Genomic DNA, 26,984 nt, shown 5'->3' with positions numbered 1-26,984 from the left:
CAGATCTGTCTGTCTCTCTCTGTCTCTCTCTCTCTCCTTCTTTAAGATGCTCCATACAAACCAATCTCTGTGACCAAGCTTTTGGTCGCCTCTCCCTGATATCTCAGTATGTGATTCAGGGTCAGACTCTGTCTGATTGACGCTGCTGTGAAGGGCCTCACGGGGGGAGGTTTCACTGTGGGAAAAGCGCTAGAGAAATGTAGAAATACCGAGGAGAATAATTTGATTGATGAGAGTGGTGAGGGAAAGGGTTCAGAGAACAGGAGGAGGCCATTCTGCCTCTCTCCAGCCTGTTACACAGGAACAGGAGGAGGCCAATCAGCATATTCAAACTTATCCGACCAGTCAGTCAGATCAGGGCTGAGCTACATCTTAACTCCAGCCCCTTACCTTGGTTCCATAACCCTCAATCCTCCTTACATAACAAAAAGTTATCAATCTTGGGGTGAAATGTCCAATTGACCCCCTGTAATGTTTGGGGAGAGAGAGGTTTTGAGATTTCCACTGCTCTTTGTGTGGGGAAATGTATCCTCACACCCTGCTGAACAACCCCACTCTCATATTAAAGTTCTATTCCCCCACCCTCCCACCTCCCCCACTGCCGGTTCTGGACTCTCCCCCCACGGAAGGAAAGAGGTTTATTGACCCTGTTGAATCCTTTAATCCTTGGAAAGATTTGAGCTGTTTATGTGGATGGCCGAATGTTAAACAGCAGACAGGGAAAAATGGATCAGCAGAGACACTTTAGTCAGCCCTCATTAATGAGCTCATTGAGAAGCCAGCAGAGATTTTCAAGTATCCATCAATTGCTGCTCTCTAACCCCACGTTAGTTCAGCTCATCATTCCTGCAGGCACTTAATAAACTCGACAGGCAAACAGCAACTGCGGGACCTGTCCCAACACTGGAGAGGAGGGAGAGAGACAGAGAAACAGACAGAGGGAGAGAGACAGAGAGAGAGACAGAGAAACAGACAGAGAGAGAGAGACAGACAGACAGAGAGAGAGAGACAGAGAGAGAGACAGAGAGAGAGACAGAGAGAGAGACAGAGACAGAGAGAGAGACAGAGAAGAGACAGAGAGAGAGAGAGACAGAGAGAGAGAGACAGAGAGAGAGACAGACAGATCGGGAGAGACAGAGAGAGAGAGAGAGGGAGACAAAGAGAGACACAGCAGGGAATAGACAAGGAGAGACAAACAGAGACGAACAAGTGGAGACAGAGAGAAATTGAAAGGCAGAAAGAGAGACAGAGAGAGAAATGAGAGAGAGAGGCAGAAAGAGGGAGGCAGAAAGAGGGACAGAGAGGAGGAGAGACAGAGAGAGAGAAATGAGGAGACATAGAAAAAGAGAGGCAGAAAGAGAGAGAGAGTGAGAGACAGAGAGAGAAGGACAGAGACAAAGAGAGACATAGAGAGAGAAAGAAGAGGAGAGAAACACGGGGGAGACAAACAGGGACAGACAGACAGATAGAGACAGGCAGAGAGGAACAAGTGGAGAGAGAGAGAAAGAGAGAGGCAGAAAGAAGACAGAGAGAGAAGAAGAGACAGAGAGAGAGATGAGGAGAGAGAGAGACAGAGAGTGAGATAGACAGAGGGAGTGAGAGATTGAGAAATGAGAGAGAGAGAGAGACAGAGAGAGCATGTGATGGACAATAAAGGGAAAAGAGGATAGGAGAACATGAGAGAGAAAGGGAATTGTGGAAAGTCTCTGAGGGGAATGATTTCATTTTTGTAACAACCCTGGACATTGCATGGTGCTTCACCTCAACCTGATCTGGTTTGGATTGAGATTCACAAACCTAGTCAGTAAATGCTGCACAGCAAGATCCCACAAGAGCAATGATCACTACAGTGCTGTGGGCTTGTGCGGTAAATACTGGGACTGGGGGCACACAGTAGAATTTTCACATCTCCAGTCCTCCCCGCATGAGATCTGTTTATCCATTGTGAGGGCAGACTGAGGCCTCGGGTTTAATGTCTCAACTTGACAGACTGTATCTCCGAGGCCATGATACTCCCTCAGCACTGACCCTCCCACAGTGCGGCACTCCCTCAGCACTGACCCTCCCACAGTGCGGCACTCCCTCAGCACTGACCCTCCCACAGTGCGGCACTCCCTCAGCACTGACCCTCCCACAGTGTGGCGCTCCCTCAGCACTGACCCTCCCACAGTGCGGCGCTCCCTCAGCACTGACCCTCCCACAGTGCGGCGCTCCCTCAGCACTGACCCTCCCACAGTGCGGCGCTCCCTCAGCACTGACCCTCCCACAGTGCGGCGCTCCCTCAGCACTGACCCTCCCACAGTGCGGCGCTCCCTCAGCACTGACCCTCACGGTGCGGCGCTCCCTCAGCACTGACCCTCCCACAGTGCGGTGCTCCCTCAGCACTGACCCTCACGGTGCGGCACTGACCCTCACGGTGCGGCACTCCCTCAGCGTGCGGTGCGGCAGGGGAGGGGGAGGGAATTGTGAGACCTGAATAACGTGGGTCAAGTCTTTGAATCCGAGGTGGTGGTGGTGATGGTGGGGGGAACTGAGTGAGTCCAAGGCACCTACAGATGAGGAAAGTGTTTGTCTTTGCTAAAGAAGGAAACTGGAAGGTTTGAAAGATTTTTAGCTTCAAAGGGATCGAAAGAATAGCTTGTGCGGAACTGCTAAATCTGCAAAAGAAAACAGGCACTTAACGAAGACTGGGGAGAGAATTAGTGAAAATTTCATGAGCAAGTCTTTCTCATGAGGTTTGGTATGGATGTGCCGACTGACGGAGTGACTTTGATTGTCACCAGTGAGTGAGGGGACAAACGAGTTGCTGACAGAGACCCCCCCTCTTCTCTGCTAATTAATTACTGTAACTAATTGAATGAGGAAAACAGGAAGGGCTCGGGAAACTCGGCACTAAGGAGCTGATAACAATGCACACACACATGTTCACACACATACAATGGCCCCTTCGACACCAGGGATGTAGCCCAGACTTCAGTCCTTTTCCCGCAAGACTGCGGATCACCAGGATAGAACCGTTCCTGCTTCTAAATATAGAATGCTCTGATCCCGCAGGAATCGCCACTTTCCCACCACAGCTCACGCCAAGGGGTGGCGGGGAGGGAGGGAGGGAGGGAGGTGGAGGCCCTGTCCGCAGTAGAGTGGTACTCCCTCAGCACTGACCCTCCCACAGTGCGGCGCTCCCTCAGCACTGACCCTCTGACAGTGCAGCGCTCCCTCAGCACTGACCCTCTGACACTGCGGTGCTCCCTCAGCACTGACCCTCTGACAGTCCGGCGCTCCCTCAGCACTGACCCTCCCACAGTGCGGCGCTCCCTCAGCACTGACACTCCCACAGTGCAGCGCTCCCTCAGCACTGACACTCCCACAGTGCAGCGCTCCCTCAGCACTGACACTCCCACAGTGCAGCGCTCCCTCAGCACTGACCCTCCCACAGTGCGGCGCTCCCTCAGCACTGACACTCCCACAGTGCAGCGCTCCCTCAGCACTGACACTCCCACAGTGCGGCGCTCCCTCAGCACTGACACTCCCACAGTGCGGCGCTCCCTCAACACTGACACTCCCACAGTGCGGCGCTCCCTCAACACTGACCCTCCCACAGTCCGGCGCTCCCTCAGCACTGACCCTCCCACAGTGCGGCGCTCCCTCAGCACTGACCCTCCCACAGTGCGGCACTCCCTCAGCAGTGACCCTTCCACAGTGCGGTGCTCCCTCAGCACTGACCCTCCCACAGTGTGGTGCTCCCTCAGCACTGACCCTCCCACAGTGCGGCGCTCCGTCAGTCTTACCCTGAAGTGTCACTCGATTTCTGATTTCCAACCCTCATTGCAGCAATCTTTCTTTGAGAGAAGCTGAGCTGACCCTTTGCCAATCCCCCACAATAGCAAATGTTGAACCACAAGTTAGCAAAGTCGAGGATACATGGCAGGCCAGCCCCAGGCTTTTCTTCCAGAGGGACAGATTTGGAACATTTTAAGCGTAGTGTGAACCCAGAATCATAGAAACCCCACACAGCAGAAGGAGGCCGTTCAGCTCATCAAACCTGAATCTCCGACAGACTTGTGCATGAGTCGCAAAAACCCAGCTTGCAGGTGCAGCAGGTGGTCAGGAAGGCGAATGGGATGCTGGCCTTCATAGCGAGGGGGATTGAATATAGAAGTAGGGAGGTCTTGCTGCGGCTGTATAGGGCATTGGTGAGGCCGCAGCTGGAGTACTGTGTGCAGTTTTGGTCGCCGCACTTACGCAAGGATATTTTGGCCTTGGAGGGAGTGCAGAGGAGGTTTACTAGGCTGATACCGGAGTTGAGGGGTTTGAGCTATGAGGAGAGGCTGAATAAACTAGGCTTGTACTCGTTAGAGTTTAGAAGAATGAGCGGAGATCTCATTGAGACGTATAAGATGATGAATGGGATGGATAGGATAGAGGTGGAGAGACTCTTCCCACTCAGAAAGGACAGTAGGACTAGGGGGCACAGCCTCAAGATAAAGGGGGGGGGCGGTTTAGAACGGAGTTGAGGAGGAACTTCTTCACTCAAAGGGTGGTGAATCTCTGGAATTCTCTGCCCGTTGAAGTGGTGGAGGCTGCCTCGCTAAATATTTTTAAGTCGCGGATTGATGGGTTTTTGATAAGCGAGGGGATTAAGGGTTATGGGGAGAGGGTGGGAATGTGGAACTGAGCCACGACAGATCACCCATGATCTTATTGAATGGCGGGGCAGGCTCGAAGGGCTAGATGGCCTACTCCTGCTCCTATTTCTTACGTTCTTATATCTTACCCAGGCCCTATCCCAGTTATCCCACATATTTATTCCGATATTCCCTCTAACCTGTGCATCTTTGGGCACTAAGGGCCAATTTAGCATGGCCAATCCAACTAACCTACATGTCTTTGGGCATTAAGGGGCAATTTAGCATGGCCAATCCCCCTAACCTGCACATCTTTGGACATGATGTGGAGATGCTGGTGTTGGACTTGGGTAGGCACTGTAAGAACTCTCACAACACCAGTGACTCACCTGAAGGAACAGTGCTCCAAAAGCTCATGCTACCAAATCAACCTGTTGGACTTTAACCCGGTGTTGTGAGATATTTTACTGTGCCCATCTTTGGACACTAAGGGATAATTTTGCATGGCCAATCCACCTAACCTGCACATCTTTGGACACTAAGGGGAATGTAGCATGGCCAATGCGCCTAACCTGCAAATCTTTGGACATTAAGGAGTAATTTAGCATGGCCAATGCATCTAACCTATATATCGTTGGACACTAAGAGGCAATTTAGCACAGCCAATGCACCTAACCTGCACAACTTTGAATACTAAGGGGCAATAGCGCCTGAATGGGATTATGGTTGCTGCAGACTTGATGGGCCAAATGACCTCCTTCTGCACTGTAGCGATTCTACTAAGGGACAATTTAGCATGGCCAATCCCCTTAACCTGTACATCTTTGGACACTTGAGGGTTAATTTAGCTTGGCCAATCCACTTAACCTGCGCATCTTTACAGTGTGAGAGGAACCGGAGCACTCAAAGGAAATCCACACAGATATGGGGAGAATGTGCAGACTCTGCACAGACAGTGACCTGAGGCCGGAATTAAATCTGGTCTCTGGCTCTGTGAGGCAGCAGTGCTAACTGCTGTGCCGCCCCTGTCTCAAGTCTGCGAGCGGCTCTGGTCTGTACGTTCCAAACAGAATGTCCGGACACTGGAGAAGGTGCAGAGGTCAACAAGGAGGATGCTAGCAGAGTGTGAGTTCGCAATCAGGAAAGGTTTGGATAGGCTGGGGCCTCTGGAGGTCTTTAAGCGGATGGTAAGTTTGGATTGAGTGGAATGTTCCCTCTCATGAGGAAGGAGCGGAACAAGAAGATGTCAACCTAAGACACTCACTAATAAATCCAATCAGGACGGTGGGGAATTGAGGTGAAAAGTCTTCACCCAGAGAGTGAGGAGAGTGTGGAAGTCGCTCCCACAGGGAGTGGGTTGAGGTGAATTATGTTGATGTGTTTAAGGGAGGGAAGCTGGATAAACACACAGGGAGAAAGGAATAGAAGGATCTGGGGAAGGGGGAATGAAGTGGGGGATGTGGGAGGAGGCTGGTGAGTGTGGGGGCAGAAACACCAGCATGGAGTAGAGGGGCCGAATGTCCTGGTTAAGAGGGAACAGGGAAAGCTGGATAAAAATGAGGAACAATCAGATAGAAGGGTTACGATGATAGAAGCAGATGAGGAAAGTCAGGAGGAGGTTCAAAGTGAGGCCAAAATGCCAGTGGGGCCTGCTTGGGCCTGTAGGCCTGTTCCTACGGTCTCTATCACCCTGTCGAAGGTCAGGGGTTTGCCTGCTGTTTCATATGAGCTGGACATCCAAACCGGAAAGTTTCTCAACCATTCAATGTCCTGGAGATGACAGAGGAAGGTAGGAATGTATTAACGTATTCCTGTATTAAGTGCTGGGTCAAGTCAATGTCACCCACATCCTGTTAATGAACAATTAAAAAAAGACATACATGTCCCAGCCTCCAAACTCCTTATCAAGGTCGGCCGGAGGTCAGGGGGGTTTTTGAACTCTGCACAATTGGCCATTTCTTCAGTATGATTCCACTTGTTTTGATTTTCCTAGTTATTCATTCTCGGGAATATCAGCGTGGTTGGCCGGGCCCAGCATTTATCCCCCACCCCCCGAGAAGGCGGGTTTGGGCGGCGCTGTTGAAGGGGACTTGACGAGTCGCTGTGGTGCATCTTGTAGATGGTACACACTGCTGCTGCTGTGTGTCGGTGGTGCAGGGAGTGAATGTCGAGGGTGGGTGGTTAGTGTGTCGATTGAGTGGGGGGGGCTGCTTTGTCCCAGATAGTGTCGAGCTTCTCGAGTGTTGTCGGAGCCGTGCTCATCCAGGCGAGTGGGAGAGTATTCCATCACACTCCTGACTTGTGCCTTGTAGATGGTGGACAGGCTTTGAGGGGGGGGAGTCAGGAGGTGAGTTACTCTCCACATGATTCCCAGCCTCTGACCTGCTCTGGTAGCTACAGTTTTTATGTGGCTGGGTCCAGTTCAGTTTCTGGTCAATGGTAACCCCCAGGATGTTGATAGTGGGGGGGATTCAGCGATGGAATGCCATTGAATGCCAAGGGGAGATGGTTAGATCCTCTCTTGTTGGAGATGGGCATTGCCTGGTGCTTGTGTGGGGTGAATGTCACTCGCCACTTGTCAGCCCGAGCCTGGGTATTGTCCAGGTCTTGCTGCATTTGCACATGGGCTGCTTCAGGATCTGAGGAGTGGTGAACGGTGCTGAACATTGTGCAGACATCAGCGAACATCCCCACTTCTGACCTTACGATGGAGGGAAGGTCACTTTCCACACTTGCAGGTTATTAGGCCTCTGCTTTCTCTGCAAGTCAGCACCAATGTCTGCTGGCTGTTCAACTGCAGGAGGCGGTTCGGGATGAAGATCAGTGAGCCCGAGGCCATTTACAAATACAGAATAACACGCACACCAGCACACACACACAAACACCCAGATTCAGACAAGCATAGACTTCAGATGAAGCCAGGCCCTTTCCTGTGAGGGTCCACTTACCTCAGTCATGTTCACTCGGCCCTCTTGGAAGGAGCAATCCCCTGCATCATGGGTGCAGACGTGGCGATATTTGCACCAGTGGCAAGGGTACGGTCCTCCGACACAGGACAGACATCTGACAGCGAGAGGGAGAGAGAGCGGAGTTACAGCTCAGAATTCAACAACAACCTCTCAGAATTAATACAATGTACACACAACTGACTGCAGTCCAGGGAGTCCAGACTGACAGTGAGATAAGTGTGTAAAGACAGTGATTAAAGCTCCCTCTATACTGTCCCCATCAAACACTCCCAGGGCAGGTACAGCACAGGGTTAGATACAGAATAAAGCTTCCTCTACACTGTCCCCATCAAACACTCCCAGGACAGGTACAGCATGGGGTTAGATACAGAGTAAAGCTCCCTCTACACTGTCCCCATCAAACACTCCCAGGACAGGTACAGCACGGGGTTAGATACAGAGTAAAGCTCCCTCTACACTGTCCCCATCAAACACTCCCAGGACAGGTACAGCATGGGGTTAGATACAGATGCATGTGGTACGTAAATGGGGATAAGATCCCTGGAGTGTTCAGAATGTGAAGGGCAGAGAGATAAAGAGAATGGGAAAAGGAGAGAAACAGAGAGATAGAGTGAGAAGGAGGGAGAGAGAAGGTGAGAAGAGAGACAGAGTGAATGATGAGGAGATGGCAAGATGGGGAGAATTATGGAGAGGGAGAGAGATGCAGAATGGGGGAGGGGAGGAGGAAGGGAGACAGACAGAGAGAGAAAATGAGAGGGAGAAAGACAGATGGAGATAGGGAGGCAGAGAAAGGAACAGAGAGAGAGAGACAGAGTGAGACAGGGAAACAGATTGAGAAACGGAGAGATGAAGAGAGAGAGAGAAAGACAGAGCAATAGACAGAGTGAAACAAAATGAAATGCAGAGAGAGAGGGGCAAAATGAAAGACAGACTGGGAGTGTGAGAGAGAGAGGGAGACGCACCAATCAGTGCGAAGATATTCAGTCCATTGGGTGGGCTTAGGGTGACCACAGGGCCTGTGGGGTGAAAGGTGAGAGTGCAAGTCTACATGGACTCCACCAGGCCCCTACCCAGGGTGGGTGTTGCCCATGCTGTCAGTTTGGAACCCCTCGGAGAGGAGAGAAGGTCAGTCTGCACCTCTCTGACAGTCTCGGCAGTGGCTTCTCAGACTCGGCCTGGCGTGTGAATCAGGTGCTGGGAACAAAAAGAGAGTCATTTCCTTTCTGTCGAGAGTCGGGACAAAGAGTCGGCCCTCCCAGCTCAAGAACAATAGTGGCCGTCCCCTTGTCCTGGGGTCCTAGTTCTGACAGGATGTCCTAGCACATGCCATCAGTGTCCGCAGGTTTCCCTCCCTCTGAGTGAGACATCTACCCCAGTCCCAACACTCCCTAAGACTTCCTCTCCTAACCCCCACCGCCCTCCTATTTGGCAGGTGACACAGAGGAAGGAGGGGGGAGTTCATGAGAAAGATAGAGAGCGAGAGAGAGAGAAAGAAGGCGTGTGAGGGAGACACAGAAAGAAAGCAAGACAGAAACAGCAAAAGAGAGAAAGAGGGAGGGAGTGTGAGAGAGAGAAACAGCGAGAAAAGAGCGAGAGAGAGGGAGGGAATGTGAAAGGGAGAGACAGAGAGAAAGGGAGGACGGAGAAAGATGGAGGGAGGAATTATGAAAGAGAGAAACAGAGGGGAGTGAGGGACAGAGAGAGAGAGAGTGAGAGAGACAGAGAAAGGAGGAGAGTGAGAGAGACAGAGGAAGAGAAAGTATGACAGGGAGAGACACAGAGAGAGAAAGAGAAGAGAGAAACAGACAGCGAGAGACAGGGAGCACAGGAGAGAGTGAGAGAGGCAGAGGGATGGAGGAGAGAGAGTGAGAGGCGAGAGAGAGGGAGGAGACGAGGGAGAGTGACAGCAAGGGGTAGAGGGAGAGAGAGTGTAAGAGGGAGAGACAGAGGGAGAGAAAGAATGGGAGACAGAGGGAGGGGAAGAGAGGGATGAAGTGTGAGGAGGAAGGAACAGGGAGAGAAAGGGGGAGGGAGAAAGTGAGAGAGGGGGAGACAGAGAGAGAAAGGGAGACTGAGGGAAGGGGTTATAGAGGCAGGTAAGAGAGAGAGAGGAAAGAAAGAGAGATGGGGGAGAGAGAGCAGGAATAATTGAGGGGAGAGCGAGAGAGAGAGAGGTAGAGAGGGAGAGGTAGAAAGGGAGCAATGGGAGACAGCGGGACAGGAGAGAGTGGAATAAAGAGAGAGAGAGAAAAAGAGAGAGGGTGGGAATGAGGGGCCGGGAGAAAGACGGAGGGCAAGAGAGAGAGGGAGAAAAGGAGACTGAGAGGTAGAGAGAGGGAGAAAAGGAGACTGAGAGGTAGAGAGAGGGAGAAAAGGAGACTGAGAGGTAGAGAGAGAGGGAGAAAAGGAGACTGAGAGGGAGAGAGAGAAAGAAAAGGAGACTGAGAGATAGAGAGAGAGAAATGAGCTGTCCTGTCCCAAAGGAATTGGGTCAAGGGAGCAGCACAGGTGTACAGGGTGGGGCAGAATGGGCAGAGTGGACAAGGGCGAGTGGGCATGAGGAGGGGGGATTGGCACAGGGCCACCTTGGCAACATTCCCCTTTCTGGTGGCTATTTGGCGGGGGGGGGAATCACCAGTGGAGGAATATGCAAAAGCAGGCACCGTGGGAGGGAGGGGAGGATGGGGGGTAATGCTGGGAAGGGGTGGGGTAATTGCTGTGTTGTTGGTTGGCATGGCAACAGGCTGGGGGGAGGGACAGGAGGCAGAGTTGGGTTCGAGGACTCCGAGATGTGAAAAGGTTCAGAATTGCGACACAAGGCCAGGCAGGAAACAGATGGGAGCTGATTAGAGGGACATCTTTGCCAGGACTTCACTTGTTCAGTGCACATTGCACACAAGCAACTGTTTCTCACACAGTGCAGGGTCAATTTGTCCTTTCTCCCAGCCTCTTTACCCATCCCCATGTTAGTGCCTCCTCACTGAATCACAGCCCAGAGCCCCAGGCACAGACCATTCGGCCCCTCTGCTCTGTACAGTCTTACTGCCTCCTCACACGCACCACCAACAATACCTCTCCCCTTCACAGGCCCTTCGGCCCATCGAGTCTGCACCAACACATGTGAAACACCTGACCTCCGATTTACCAGCATTTGGCCCATAGCCCTGAATGTTCCGATATGCCAAGTGCTCATCCAGGTAATTCTTAAAGGATATGAGGCAACCCGCCTCCACCACCCTCCCAGGCAGCACATTCCAGACTGTCACCATTCTGTGGGTAAAAAGCTTTTCCTCCTGCCCCTCACCTTGAACCCATGTCTCCTTTTGACTGACCCTTCAACAAAGGCAAACAGCTGCTCCCTATCCACTCAGTCCGTGCTCCTCATAATCTTGTACACCTCGATCTGGTCACCCCTCAATCTTCTCTGCTCCAACGAAAACAACCCAAGCCTACCCAACCTCTCTTCATAACTTAAATGTTCCATCCCAGGCAGTATCCTGGTGAATCTCCTCTGCACTCCCTCCAGTGCCATCACATCTGTCCAGTAATGTGGCAACCAAAACTGCACACAGTGCTCTAGCTGTGAACTCACCAAAGTTCTGTACAGCACCAACACGATTTCCCTACTTTTGTAATCTATGTCCTGATTGATAAAGGCAAGTGTCCCATGTGCCTTTTTCACCATCCTACTAACATGCCCTTCCACCTTCAGAGGTCTGTGGACAAACACACCAAGGTCCCTTTGTTCCACAGAATTTCCTAATGTCCTACCATTCACTGAGTACTTCCTTGTCAAATTATTCCCTCCAAAGTGTATCACCTCACTCTTTTCAGTGTTAAATTCCATCTGCCACTTATCTGCCCATTTGACCATTCTGTCTATATCTTCTTGTAGCTCAAGACACTCAGCTTCACTGCTAACCACCCAGCCAATCTTTGTGTCATCTGCAAACTTACTAATCCTACCCCCCACATAGTCATCTATGAAGCTTATGACGAATAAAAGGGGTCCAACGCAGATCCCTGTGGTACGTCACTTGTCACTGGCTTGTCACTTGTCACTGGCTTCCAATCACTAAAAGCAGCCTTTTGTTATCACGCTGTGTCTCCCACAACTGAGTAAAAAGTCTGACAACACCAGGTTTTAGTCCAACCGATTTATTTGATAATACTCACAAGCTTTCGAGGGGACTGCCTCTTCATCAGGTGAATGGAGAGTTCCGGCCTCAGACAGAGCATATAAAGCGCAGACAGTTTAGAGATTACTGATTAGAATGCGAATCTTTACACCTAACCTGCTGTTCAAGACCTGAAGTGGCTGACAATGTGAGTGGAAGGAGCACTGATCACAGGTTACAGAGATGTGTATTGTCTCCAGACAGTACAGTAAGTGAGGTTTTGCAAACCCAGGCAAGTCACGGGGGTTACAGATAGTGCGACATGAACCCAAGATCCCTGTTGAGACCGTCCTCATGTGTGCGGAACTTGGCTATCAGTCTCTGTTCAGCGACTCTGCGCTGTCGTGTGTCGTGAAGGCCGCCTTGGAGAATGCTTACCCTTACGCCAGTCCAACGCCGGCATTCCCACATCAGTCCCACAACTGAGCCAATTTTGAATCCACTTTATCAAATTACCCTATATCCCATTTGCATTTACCTTCTTTACAAGTCTCCCATGTGGGACCTTGTCAAAGGTTTGCTGAAATCCATAAAAATTACATCAACTGCACTACCCTCATCTACACACCTGGTCACCTCCTCAAAAAATTCAATCAAATCTGTTTGGCATGACCTCCCTCTGACGAAGCCATACTGACGATCCTTGATCAAACCTTCCCTCTCCAAGTGGAAACAGATTCTCTCCTCCAGAATTTTCTCCAACAGTTTCCATACCATTGGTCTGTAGTTCCCTGGCTTATTGCTACAATCCTTCTCAAGTAGCTGTTCTCCAGTACTTTGGCATCTCGCCCTTGGCCAGAGGGGAATTGAGAATTAGGGTCAGAGCCCCTGCAATCTTCTCCCTTGCCTCCCATTGCAGCCTGGGACACAATTCATCCAGATCTGGAGATCTGTCCACTTTTAAGTCTGCCAAGACCTCCAGTATCCGATCATTTCCTATGTCTATGTGCTCACGAACCTCGCAGTCTCTCTCTGAGTTCCATTCTTTAATCCACATTAACGTGAGTCCCCCCCCCCAATATCCTTCTATTCCTTTCTGCCCCGTGTGTTTACCCAGCTTCCCCCCCTCAAACACATCGACAGGATTCACCTCAACCACTCCCTGTGGGAGTGACTTCCACACTCTCCCCACTCTCTGGGTGAAGAGCTTCCCCCTCAATTATGCCCCCCCCACCCCCATTTGGATTTTAAAAAGTATTTGAATGGGATACAGAGACTGGAACTGTGCACAGCATTCGGCATGGAATAGGGAGACCAAAACTGTGCAGTTTTCCAAGTGGGATAGGGAGACCAGAACTGTGCACACTGGAACACTGCACAGTATTCGGCATGGAATAGGGAGACTGAGACTGTGCACACTATTCCAAGTGGGATATGGAGACCAGAACTGTGCACAGTATTCCGACTGGAATAAGGAGACCAGAACTGTGCACAATATTCTGAGTGGAATAGGGTGACTGGAACTGTGTACAGTATTCCGGGTGTCAAACCTACAAAGGACCAGCTGGCTATTTTGAGGGGAGTAAATAGCAACATCAATCATTCACCCAGACAGGGGGCAAGAATCAAACTGGGGAAAACACACAGGGCAACGAATCTACTCTCTCACCTGATTAGATTCCAGTCTGTAACTCACTCCTGGGTATCTGTTATTCCATATATAAACCACCCCGAACCACTCGATTAGATTCCAGTCTGTAACTCACTCCCGGGTATCTGTTATTCTATATATAAACCACCCCGAACCCCTCGATTAGATTCCAGTCTGTAGCTCACTCCCGGGTATCTGTTATTCTATATATAAACCATCCTGAACCCCTCGATTAGATTCCAGTCTGTAACTCACTCCCGGGTATCTGTTATTCTATATATAAACCATCCTGAACCCCTCGATTAGATTCCAGTCTATAGCTCACTCCCGGGTATCTGTTATTCTATATATAAACCACTCCAAACCCCTCGATTAGATTCCAGTCTGTAACTCACTCCTGGGTATCTGTTATTTTGTATATAAACCACCCTGAACCCCTTGATTAGATTCCAGTCTGTAACTCACTCCCGGGTATCTGTTATTCTATATATAAACCACCCCGAACCCCTCGATTAGATTCCAGGCTGTAACTCACTCCTGGGTATCTGTTATTCTATATATAAACCACCCCGAACCACTCGATTAGATTCCAGTCTGTAACTCACTCCCGGGTATCTGTTATTCTATATATAAACCACCCCGAACCCCTCGATTAGATTCCAGTCTATAACTCACTCCTGGCTATCTGTTATTCTATATATAAACCATCCTGAACCCCTCGATTAGATTCCAGTCTGTAGCTCACTCCCGGGTATCTGTTATTCTATATATAAACCATCCTGAACCCCTTGATTAGATTCCAGTCTGTAACTCACTCCCGGGTATCTGTTATTCTATATATAAACCATCCTGAACCCCTCGATTAGATTCCAGTCTGTAGCTCACTCCCGGGTATCTGTTATTCTATATATAAACCACTCCAAACCCCTCGATTAGATTCCAGTCTGTAACTCACTCCTGGGTATCTGTTATTTTGTATATAAACCACCCTGAACCCCTTGATTAGATTCCAGTCTGTAACTCACTCCCGGGTATCTGTTATTCTATATACAAACCATCCTGAACCCCTCGATTAGATTCCAGTCTATAACTTACTCCTGGGTATCTGTTATTCTATATATAAACCACCCCGAATCCCTCGGTTAGATTCCAGTCTGTAACTCACTCCTGGGTATCTGTTATTCTATGTATAAACCATCCTGAACCACTCGATTAGATTCCAGTCTGTAACTCACTCCCGGGTATCTTATTCTATATATAAACCAACCTGAATCTCTCGATTAGATTCCAGTCTGTAACTCACTCCCGGGTATCTGTTATTTGATATATATACCATCCTGAACCTCTCGATTAGATTCCAGTCTGTACCTCACTCCCAGGTATCTGTTATTTGATATATAAACCCCCTTGAAGTCCTCAATGGGGTTGCAATTTTGGGAGTGAGCTGGAGAACTCAGATGGAAAGGAATAAAAGTGTAAAAGCCACCAACAGATGGAAACCAGCAGCCTGTACAGTGGGGAGGATAAAAGCTTGCATTTTATTCATGATGGTAAGCCAATGTTTAAAAGGGGGAAGAAGGCGCTGAGGAATAATTTCTTGTCGCAGGTGCTGCTTAAACATAGTGTGTTAATTTGACGGTTTGTATGGTTGGGGGGAGGGGGGGCGGAAGGAAAGTTGAAAGGTCACCTCTTCGATCTTGAGAAACAGGCGCAGGAGTTAGCCACCATTCGGCCCCTCGAACCTGCCCCATTGCAGCTTATGCCCTACCTTGACTCCACTTTCCCTACACACCCCCCTCCCTTGCTACCCTCAGTGTCCGAATGTGTCTCACATACTCCGTCTCGATTATACACCAGGGCTGAACTTCCTCTGGCATCGAGGATTCCAAAGAATCCCCACCTGCACAGCAAAGAGATTTCTCCACATTTTAATCCGAAATGGCGATCCCCTTATCCTGAGACTGTGCCCTGGTGGTGAAGGGGAGGGGGAAACACCTTCTGACCTTCAACCTTGTCAGAATGGTATTATAAGAACATAAGAAATAGGAGCAGGAGTAGGCCATCCAGCCCTTCGAGCCTGCCCTGCCATTCAATAAGATCATGGCTGATCTGAAGTGGATCAGTTCCACTTTCCCGCCCTCTCCCCATAACCCTTAATTCCCTTGTCTATCAAAAACCTATCTACCCGTGACTTAAATATATTTAGCGAGGTAGCCTCCACCACTTCAACGGGCAGAGAATTCCAAAGATTCACCACCCTTTGAGTGAAGAAGTTCCTCCTCAACTCTGATCTAAACTGCCTCCCCCCTTATCTTGAGGCTGTGCCCCCTAGTCCTACTATCCTTTCTAAGCGGGAAGAATCTCTCTACCTCTACCCTATCCAACTCCTTCATTATCTTATATGTCTCTATAAGATTCCCCCTCATCTTCTAAACTCCGACGAGTATAGACCCAGTCTATTTAGCCTCTCTTCATAGTCCAACCCCCTCATCTCCAGTATCAGCCTAGTGAATCTCCTCTGCACTCCTTCCAAGGCCAATATATCCTTCCGCAAGTGTGGCAACCAAAACTGCACACAGTACTCCAGGTGTGGCCGCATCCATTCCAATGAGATCGCCTCTCCCAAACACCAGGGACTATCAGCTCATTCTCTTCGATCTCTCCTCGGAGGCGAATACTCTTTCAGACTCATACCTTTGGTGCAAGGTTTGATAGAGGGCCATTTGGATGGCATTATGTTATTGCCTGGGCATCATTAAAGCAGTACATCATCTCCCCTTCCCAAACATACCAGCAATGATTAAATTCCACCCCCCCCGCCCCACTATCAACATCCTGGGGGTTACCGTTGACTAGAAACTGAACTGGACCCAGCCATATAAATACTGTAGCTCCCAGAGCAGGTCAGAGGCTGGGAATCCTGCAGAGAGTAACTCACCTCCTGACTCCCCCCAAAGCCTGTCCACCATCTACAAGGCACAAGTCAGGAGTGTGATGGAATACTCTCCCATTCGCCTGGATGAACGTGGCTCCGACAACACTTAAGAAGCTCGACGCCATCCGGGACAAAGCAGTCCCCCCCCGCTTGATCGATACGCTAACCACCCACCTCGACATTCACTCCCTCCACCACCGACGCACAGCGGCAGCAGTGTGTACTGTCTATAACATGCACCCCAGCAACTCGCCAAGGCTCTTTTGACAATGCCACCCAAACCCACCACCTCTACCCCCTAGAAGGACAAGGGCAGCAGACGGACTGGGAAACACCCACTGGCTTCAAATTCCCTCCCTGAGCAACACTCCACCCATTGCACGTGCACACATGCACACACATACACACCGTCCTGATTTGGAAATATATCGGCCATTACTTCGCTGTGGCTGGGTCAAAATCCTGGAACTCCCTCCCTAACAGCACTGTGGGTGCATCTACACCACACGGCACTGCAGCGGATTCAAGATGGCGGCTCACCCACCACCTCCTCGAGGGGGCAATTATTGATGGGGGATAAATGCTGGGCCCGGCCAGCGACACCCACATCCCATGAAAGAGAAAAGTAAAACAAGCCTAAAGCCTCAAAGCCACCTCCCTCACCCTCTTGCCTTTCAATTCTAAAATCCATGAGGGGCAATATGTAAGGTGAATAGCCATGGTCTTTTCCCCCGGGTAGGAGAGTCAAAGGCTAGAGGGCATAGGTTTAAGGTGAGAGAAAAAAGATTTAAATGGGATCCAAGGGGCAATTTTTTCACACAGAGGATGGTGGGTGTACGGAATGAGCTGCCAGAGGAGGTGGTAGAGGTGGGTACAATTACAACATTTAAAAGACATTTGGACAAGTACATGGATGGGAAAGGTGTGGAGTTTGCACGTTCTCCCTGTGCCTGCGTGGGCTTCCTCTGGGTGTCCGATTTCTTATCACACTCCAAAGATATGTGGGTTAGGCGGATTGGCCATGCTAAATTGCCCTTTGGTGTCCCGGGATGAGTGTTGTTTAGAGGGTTTAGTGGGGTAAATACATAAGAAATAAGAAATAGGAGCAGGAGTAGGCCATCTAGCCCTTCGAGCCTGCCCCGCCATTCAATAAGATCATGCGTGTGGTTACGGGTATAGGACCTGGCTGGGATTGTTGTCAGTGCAGACTCGATGGGCCGGGAGAGCTTCTTTTGCGCTGTAGGTTTTCTATATACGGATAAGGGCCTAACTTGGGCAAGTGGGACTGGTTCAGTTCAGGACACCTGGTCAACATGGACAAGTCGGACCCAAGAGCCTGTTTCCATATCTCTGCTGCTGCACTGTCAGCTGCTTGGGGCTTTGAGGCCTTGATAGAGTGGACAGGAGAGAGCAGCTTCGTCAAGCTGTGGGGGGTTATATTAGAGGGTATTAGATTTAAGCAGACTCAGACTGCCCGGGGTGTTGACAGTGGGCAGGCTGGGGGGGATTCAGTGTTGGTAATGCCATCGAATGTCAAGGGTCCTTGCTCGTCTCTCCCAGAGGAATCATTCTCTCGCACTTTATTTTTTCCAACCTTTTTGTTATTTTAAAGAGCTCAATTAGGGTCACCACCCCACCCTGGTCAAGAGACACAGCCTGTCAAGCCTTTTCCCCAGAAGGAATCAACATTTAATTACCCGAGAGTGTCCATATTTGAAGAGCCAAGTGTCCCTTGGGAGGGGAGGCGGATCTGGAGGTGTGGGGTGGTGAGGGGATCTCTGAGTGGGCACTACTGACCCCGTCCTCCAGGGTGAAGGCATTGGAGAGAGCGAGAAAGTGAGAGAGAGAGGAAGAGCAAGAGAGACAGAGAGAGGGAAGAGTGAGAGACAAAGAGAGAGGAAAAGTGACAGAGAGAAGAAGAGTGAGAGAAACAGAGAGAGCGAGCGAGAGAGACAGAGACAGAGAGAGAGAGAGAGAAAGACAGACAGGCAGAGAGAGAGGGAGAGAGGGAAAGACAGAGAGAAAGAAGAACAATGAGAGGGAGGGGCAGTGAGAGGGAGGGACAGTTAAAGACAAAGAGAGAGGAAGATCAATAGAGACAGAGAAAGAAAAAGAAAAAGAGAAACAGACAGTGAGAGACAGAGAGAGAGAGTGCAGAAATGATTAAAGAGAATGGTTCCAGGGATGAGGGGACTTCAGCTTCGTGGATAGATTGGGAGAAGTTGGGAATGTTCTCCTTGGGAAAAGAGAAGGTTGAGCGGAGATTTGATGGAGGGGTTCAAAATCATGAGTTGGGGGGGGGATTGGGGTCCGGGACAGAGTAGAGAGGGAGAAACTGTTCCCATTGGCGGAAGGATGGGGAACCAGAGGGGAACACAGATTGGAGGTGATTGGAGAAAGAAGTGACGGAGACACGGGGAGAGAGTTTTTCACACAGCGAGTGGTTAGGATCTGGAAGGTGCTGCCTGAGAGTGTGGGGGAGGCAGGTTCAATCGAGGCTTCCCCAAAAGAAATTGGATCATTATCTGGACAGGGACAATGGGCAGGGTCACGGGGAAAGGTTAGGGGAGTGGCACCAAGTGAAATGTTCATTCGGACAGCCAGTACAGACACGATGGGTCAAGTGGCCTCCCTTTGTGCCCCTGAACCATTCTGTTAATCTAAATCCCCAGCCAGCTGCAATCACCGCCAATCCTTCCCCAAAATAATTCACATCCCAGTCGCTTTGCGCCGTGAAGGAATCAGGCAGGAAGTCTAGGAACCAAATGTGTTTTGTTCGGCTTGGTAGGCCTCTGGTCTCGTTGCCATGGCGACCCAGCAAGTCTACTGCTGAAAGTGCTAAATATCACAGGGTGAATTGGGTCGAATTTGTGTCTCTCTCTGAAAGAACATGACTTCACACAGCCCCAATCTCAAAATACAAAGCAGAGAGAAATTGAAATGTAATTTGTTTTTGCACTTCTTATTTTGTGAGAAGAAAAGATTTGATGAGTGAACATTCAACGTCTTGCTGCAATCTCAATCTCTCTCTATTTCTCTGTCTCTTTTTCCTCTCTTTGCATCTCTCCCTCTGTTTCTCTCTCTCTCTCTTCTACTCAGTCTCACAATCTCTGTCTCTCTCTCTCTCTCTCTGTCTGTCTGTCTCTCGCTCAGTCTCTTTTTCCTCTCTTCTCTCTGTCTCTCACTGTCCTTCCCTCTCATTCTGTCCCTCTGTCTGTCTCTCTCTCTCTGTCTCTTACTGTCCCTCTCTCTCACTCTGTTCCTCTCTCTCTGTCTCACACTGTCTGTCTCCTTTCTTTCTCCCTCTCCCCCCAACCTCCTCTGTTTTTCTCTCTCCGTCTCAGTGCATGAAGTGGACAGCTCCCTCACAATCAGGACTACAGGCACTCTTTCCTCTCTATCTCCTGATCACAGTGCTCTCCAACTCACAAACTCCATCTTTCGGTAAAAACGATTTCCAAAAAACAGGAGGCCATTCAGCCCCTCTAGAGTCTGTTACACAGGAACTGGAGGAGACCATTCAGCCCCTTTCGAGCCTATTACACAGGAACTGGAGGAGACCATTCAGCCCCTTTCGAGCCTATTACACAGGAACAGGAGGAGGTCATTCAGCTCCTTGGGCCTGACCCATCAGTTAATCTATCGGTGACCCATCAGTTAATCTATCGGTGACCCATCAGTTAATCTATCGGTGACCCATCAGTTAATCTATCGGTGACCCATCAGTTAATCTATCGGTGACAGATCTGCATGTGAATACCATCTACCCAGGAGGAAGGATTGGATACTGAGATGGAAGAAGGGATGGAGTGAAGGATGGAGAGGGCAAGCTATTAAGGGAGAGAGGACAAAGGAGAGAGGAATGGAGGGAAGCAAAGGGAGTGGGAAAGAGAGAGAATGCAAAAGTGATGGAGTGGAGGGTTGCACAACGAAGAGGGGATGGAGAGAGGGAAGGGAGAGAAAGTAAAGGGGAGAGAGGAGAGAGGGCAGGAGAAAGGAGGGAGAAAAGGAGTTTGGGAATGAAAGAGGAACGGAGGGAGGTATGTAGGGAAGGAGAGAAGGTTGGAGGGAAAGAGGGAGAAACAGAAGGAGAGACAAATGAGAAAGGAGAGAGGGATGGAGGGAAGGAGTGAGAGACTGATGGGGGGAAAGAGAGAGCAATGGAGGGAAGGGGAAAGGGATGGAGGGAAGGGGAAAGGGATGGAGGGAAGGGGAAAGGGATGGAGGGAAGGGGAAAGGGATGGAGGGAAGGGGAAAGGGATGGAGGGAAGGAAAAGAGATGGAGGGAAGGAAAGAGGGATGCAGGGACGGAAAAAGGGATGGAGGGAAGGAAAGAGGGAGAAAGAGAGGGAAGGACAGTGTGATGGAGGAAAGAAGAAAGGGAGAGAAAGAGGAGGGAAGCAAAACATGAGAGAGAAGGGAAGGAGAGGGGGAGAGAGTGATGGCGGGAAGGAGAGGGGGAGAGAGTGATGGCGGGAAGGAGAGGGGGAGAGAGTGATGGAGGGAAGGAGAAAGGGATGGAGGGAAGGAGAAAGGGATGGAGGGAAGGAGAGAATGATAGAACATAGAACATAGAACATTACAGCGCAGAACAGGCCCTTCGGCCCACGATGTTGCGCCGACCAGTTAAAAAAAAAACAACAACAATGACCCACTAACCTAAACCAATCCCTTTTCGTCCATAAACCTATCCACAGACCTCTTAAACGCCCCCAAACTAGACGCATTTACAACTGCAGCAGGCAGGGCATTCCAATCCCTCACCACCCTCTGGGTAAAGAACCTACCCCTGACATCTGTCCTATAACTACCCCCCCTTAGTTTAAAGCCATGCCCCCTCGTGCTAGATTTTTCCATCAGAGGAAAAAGGTTATCACTATCCACCCTATCTAAACCTCTAATCATCTTATATGTTTCAATAAGATCCCCTCTTAGCCGCCTTCTTTCCAGCGAAAACAACCCCAAATCCCTCAGCCTCTCCTCATAGGATCTCCCCTCCATACCAGGCAACATCCTGGTAAACCTCCTCTGCACCCTCTCCAAAGCCTCCACATCCTTCCTGTAATGTGGGGACCAGAACTGCACACAATACTCCAAGTGGATGGAGGGAAGGACAGAATGATGGAGGGAAGGAGAAAGAGATGGAGGGAAGGAAAGAGGGATGCAGGGAAGGAAAAAGGGATGGAGGGAAGGAAAGAGGGAGAAAGAGAGAAGAGGGAAGGAGAGTGTGATGGAGGGAAGAAGAAAAGGAGAGAGGAGGGAAGGAAAAAGTGAGAGAGAGAAGGGAAGGAGAGGGGGAGAGAGTGATAGAGGAAAGGAGAAAGGGATGGAGGGAAGGAGAAAGAGAGAGAAAGAGAGGAGGGAAGGAGAGAGTGAGAGACAGAAGCAGAGAAGGAGGGAGTGATGGAGGGAAGGAGAGTGTGATGGAGGGAAAGAGAAAGAGAAAGGAGGGAAGGAGAGAGTGCTGGAAGGAGAGAGTGAGGGAGGGAATGAGAGAGGGAAAGGCAGAGTGATAGAAAGGTGTGCTGGATGGAGGGAAGGTGGGTGAGCGGGAAGCACAGGGTGATGAATTGAAGCAGAGAGAAGCAGAGCTAACAGGGAGTCTTATCAACAACAAGCTCTCCCGGGGGGAATGCCATCCCCATTAAGAGTCCGCTGAGACTCTCTGACAGGCAGCTTGTAAATACTTCATTACAGGCAGTCTGCAGGTGGTAGCTTCCATCCTGCAGCTGCGTCCTCTTACCCAGCGATTTCTCTGTGGCCTGCTGACTCTCTCTCTGGCTTCATCTCCCCACCTGCTGCTCTGCTCAAAGAGCAGCAACTCACAGGGACTGCGGGGGGAAACAGGCGAGGGGAGGGCATTGATCCCCCCCTGACCCACCCACCCCCGATTCGAGAGACTTCCATCAGCGCTCCTGAGCAATGCTCACCAGAGTTCACAACTCCCCCCAGGACGTGGGGGTCAATAAACAGTGTCCCCGAACTCTCAAAACACAATGTTCACACTCGAGAGCAAATAATAACATGTAACCTCCTCCAGCCCCTACAGTCCTCCCTATCTCTGTAACCTCCTCCAGCCCCTACAGTCCTCCCTATCTCTGTAATCTCCTCCAGCCCCTACGCTCCTCCCTATCTCTGTAACCTCCTCCAGCCCCTACAACCCTCCCTATCTCTGTAATCTCCTCCAGCCCCTACACCCCTCCCTATCTCTGTAACCGCCTCCAGCCCTTACAACCCTCCCTATCTCTGTAACTTCCTCCAGCCCCTACAACCCTCCCTATCTCTGTAACCTCCTCCAGTCCCTACAACCCTCCCTATTTCTGTAATCTCCTCCAGCCCCTACAACCCTCCCTATCTCTGTAACCTCCTCCAGCCCCTACAACCCTCCCTATCTCTGTAACCTCCTCCAGCCCCTACAACCCTCCCTGTCTCTGTAACCTCCTCCAGACCCTACATGCCTCCTTATATCTGTAACCTCCACCAACCCCTACAACCCTCCCTATCTCTGTAACCTCCTCCAACCCCTACAACCCTCCCTATCTCTGTAACCTCCTCCAGCCCCTACACTCCTCCCTATCTCTGTAATCTCCTCCAGCCCCTACACTCCTCCCTATCTCTGTAACCTCCTCCAGCCCCTACAATCCTCCCTATCTCTGTAACCTCCTCCAGCCCCTACAATCCTCCCTATCTCTGTCACCTCCTACAACCCTCTGATATCTCTGCACTCCTCCAATTCCAGCCTCTCGAGCATCCCCCGATTCCCATCGCTCCACCATTGGCGGCCGTGACTTCAGCTGTCCAGGGAGCATTAAGCTCCGGAATTTCCTCCCCAAACCTCTCTACCTCTCTGTCTCTCCCTCTCTCTGTCTCCCTCTCTCTCTCTTTCTGTCTGTCTGTCTCTCTCTATCTCTCTCTCTCTCACTCCCTGTCTCTCTCTCTCTCTCTCTCCCTCTCTGTCTCCTTCTCTCTCTCTCTGTCTCCCCCTCTCTCTCTCTTTTTCTTACTCTCTCTGTCTCTTTCTCTCTCTCTCTCCCTGTCTCCCTCTCTCTCTGTCTCCGTCTCTCTCTCTCTCTCTCTGTCTCCGTCTCTCTCTCTCTCTTTCTCTGTCTCTCTCTCTCTCTCTTTCTGTCTCTCTCTCTCTCTCTTTCTGTCTCTCCTTTAAGAAGCTCCTTAAAAACCAACCTCATTGACCGAGCTTTTGATCATCTGACCCTGATATCTCCCAATGTGGCTCAGGGGTCGAACCTTATCTGATTTACGCTGCTCTGAGTGCCCTGGGGATGTTTTACGTGGGAAAGGGGCTATATAAAGATATGATATTGTTGTTGTTGAATTAGATAAATAGATGTAACAGTCTCCAGTGACCACCATCTGATCCGAATATAACTCATAGGGGAAAGAAGTCGCCCACTGCGTTACATTTATGGCAGCACTGTAGAGGGAGCTTTACTCTGTATCTAACCCCAGGCTGTACCTGTCCTGGGAGTGTTTGATGGGGACAGTGTAGAGGGAGCTTTACTCTGTATCTAACCCCGTGCTGTCCCTGTCCTGGGAGTGTTTGATGGGGGACAGTGTAGAGGGAGCTTTACTCTGTATCTAACCCCGTGCTGTACCTGTCCTGGGAGTGTTTGATGGGAACAGTGTAGAGGGAGGTTTAATCTGTATCTAACCCCGTGCCATACCTGTCCTGGGAATGTTTGATGGGGACAGTGTAGAGGGAGCTTTACTCTGTATCTAACCCCGTGCTGTACCTGTCCTGGGAGTGTTTGATGGGGGACAGTGTAGAGGGAGGTTTACTCTGTATCTAACCCCGTGCTGTACCTGTCCTGGGAATGTTTGATGGGGACAGTGTAGAGGGAGGTTTACTCTGTATCTAACCCTGTGCTGTACCTGTCCTGGGAGTGTTTGATGGGGGGACAGTGTAGAGGGAGCTTTACTCTGTATCTAACCCCGTGCTGTACCTGTCCTGGGAATGTTTGATGGGGACAGTGTAGAGGGAGGTTTACTCCGTATCTAACCCCGTGCTGTACCTGTCCTGGGAGTGTTTGATGGGGACAGTGTAGAGGGAGCTTTACTCTGTATCTAACCCCGTGCTGTACCTGTCCTGGGAGTGTTTGATGGGGACGGTGTAGAGGGAGGTTTACTCTGTACCTAACCCCGTGCTGTAACTGTCCTGGGAGTGTTTGATGGGAAAGATGTAGAGGGAGCTTTACTCTGTATCTAACCCCGTCCTGTAACTGTCCTGGGAATGCTTGATGGGGACAGATGCGTTGCGATCGTGAGTTACTTACAGCTGATGGACGCTGCAGTTGTAGAAGACGAAGTAGGTGACAGCAAAGAGCTTGTTTGTCTCCTTTGATTTCAGGTGGAGTTTGATCACATGTTTATCTCCTGTGAGAGAAGCATTCAATCACCTGTGTGTTAGCTAGAGAAGGAACACGGCAGTTTGCAGCAGACATTGATGCTGAGCACTGGGCAAAGTGGTTACAGTGTCACTCTCTGGGGCTCGGACCATGTCAATGGTTCTCACCTCCATTGCATTCATCCCTTACTGGGACCATCCGTGGCATTGCTTCCAGATAGAGAGCAGCGAATCCCCATGCACTCGGACATCCGACTACACTTCATGGCCAATTGCGCACCTTGGAAGAGGGGTTGCCCTTTGTATGCAGGACCCACACCCACTGTATGGTGCACAGCAGGATCCCAAAAGCAGACTTTCCATCTATTTTCTTAGCTTTGCTTTTTCGCTTGAGGATTTAATTTCAGCCACAGGCCATGCTCCTCCCCCCACCCCACCCCCCAACTAACAGCCCTCCACACGCCTTCACACCCTGCCCACCGACCACCACCACCACCACACACACCCCCAACCCCCACCCCCGCTCTTTTCAGCAGTGAGCACGGGATTGTTCATCGTGAGCACTGACCCTTCCACAGTGCGACGCTCCCGCAGCACTGACCCTCTCACAGTGTGGCACTCCCTAGCACAACCCATCTCACAGTGCAGCATTCCCTCAGCACTGACCCTCCCACAGTGCGGCGCTCCTTCAGCTCTGACCCTCCCACAGTGCAGCGCTCCCTCAGTACTGAGCCTCCCACAGTGCGACGCTCCCTCAGCACTGACCCTCCCAGAGTGCGGCGCTCTCTCAGCACTGACCCTCCCACAGTACGACGCTCCCTCAGTACTGACCCTCCCACAGTGCGGCACTCCCTCAGCACTGACCCTCCCACAGTGCGACGCTCCCTCAGCACTGACCCTCCCAGAGTGCGGCGCTCTCTCAGCACTGACCCTCCCACAGTACGACGCTCCCTCAGCACTGACCCTCCCACAGTATGACGCTCCCTCAGCACTGACCCTCCCACAGTGCGACGCTCCCTCAGCACTGACCCTCCCACAGTGCGACGTTCCCTCAGCACTGACCCTCCCACAGTGCGGCGCTCTCTCAGCACTGACCCTCTCACAGTGCGGCACTCCCTAGCACAACCCTCCCACAGTGCAGCGCTCCCTCAGTACTAACCCTCCCACAGTGTGGCGCTCCCTCAGCACTGACCCTCCCACAGTGTGGCGCTCCCTCAGCACTGACCCTCCCAGAGTGCGGCGCTCTCTTAGCACTGACCCTCCCACAGTGCGACGCTCCCTCAGTACTGACCCTCCCACAGTGCGACGCTCCCTCAGCACTGACCCTCCCACAGTGCGACGCTCCCTCAGCACTGACCCTCCCACAGTGCGGCGCTCCCTCAGCACTGACCCTCCCACAGTGCGGCGCTCCCTCAGCACTGACCCTCCCACAGTGCGGCGCTCCCTCAGCACTGACCCTCCCACAGTGAGGCACTTCCTCAGCACTGACCCTCAACAGGGCGGCACCCCCTCAGCACTGACAGTCCGGCGGTGCGACCCTCCTATTCAGTGAAAGCCTATTACTCGAGAAAACCCTGTACATTTTGGTGTTAAGTAACTTGGATAACAACTGTCTGTGCATACCGTATCCATTGGTTATTAGTGGGATCTTCCTCAGGGAAGGGGAAACGCAGTGAATTTCGTTGCCCTCGATCACCCCATCACTCTCCGAGATATCTTCAAAAGAACAGGTCACACCTCCAGAAAGATCTGGAACATTCCTTGCACGCAGTATCAGCTACAAGAAAATTTATTATTGATTATTTTTACCAGACTAAAATTCACAAAGAACACTTTGATATATCCCACACCCATCACTGTAACACTCTGATATACTCCACACCCCTCACTGCAACACTCTGATATACCCTACACCCCTCACTGTAACACTCTGATATAACCCACACCCCTTACTGTAACACTCTGATATACCCCACACCCCTCACTGTAACACTGTGATATATCCCACACCCCTCACTGTAACACTCTGATATATCCCACACCCCTCACTGTAACACTCTGATATATCCCACACCCCTCACTGTAACACTCTGATATACCCCACACCCCTCACTGTAACACTCTGATATCCCACACCCCTCACTGTAACACTGTGATATATCCCACACCCCTCACTGTAACACTCTGATATATCCCACACCCTTCACTGTAACACTCTGATATATCCCACACCCCTCACTGTAACACTCTGATATATCCTGACTATCAGCCACATTTCTGAACACAGCAGTGCTGGAAATGGATCTGAAGATGTTCTGTTTGAA

General features: G+C 50.7%; 1 protein-coding gene across 1 annotated transcript in view; it reads right to left on the bottom strand.

Moving 5' to 3' along the window:
* plxna3 (plexin A3) overlaps positions 1–26,984 on the bottom strand; it is a 108,670-nt gene that overhangs the window by 48,220 nt on the left and 33,466 nt on the right. The window contains exons 6-8 of the mRNA XM_080204298.1: positions 26,284–26,437; positions 24,590–24,689; positions 7,574–7,688 (exon numbers count right to left, since the gene is read on the bottom strand). Coding sequence (XP_080060424.1) covers positions 7,574–7,688; positions 24,590–24,689; positions 26,284–26,437 — 369 coding nt within the window. The remainder of the gene's footprint in view (positions 1–7,573; positions 7,689–24,589; positions 24,690–26,283; positions 26,438–26,984) is intronic.

This window comes from Carcharhinus amblyrhynchos, chromosome 15 (assembly GCF_965287045.1).
Source record: "Carcharhinus amblyrhynchos chromosome 15, sCarAmb.v2.hapA, whole genome shotgun sequence".
In the NCBI taxonomy this organism is placed as follows: Eukaryota; Metazoa; Chordata; class Chondrichthyes; order Carcharhiniformes; family Carcharhinidae; genus Carcharhinus; species Carcharhinus amblyrhynchos.
This window is presented reverse-complemented; position numbering and strand designations above follow the sequence as displayed.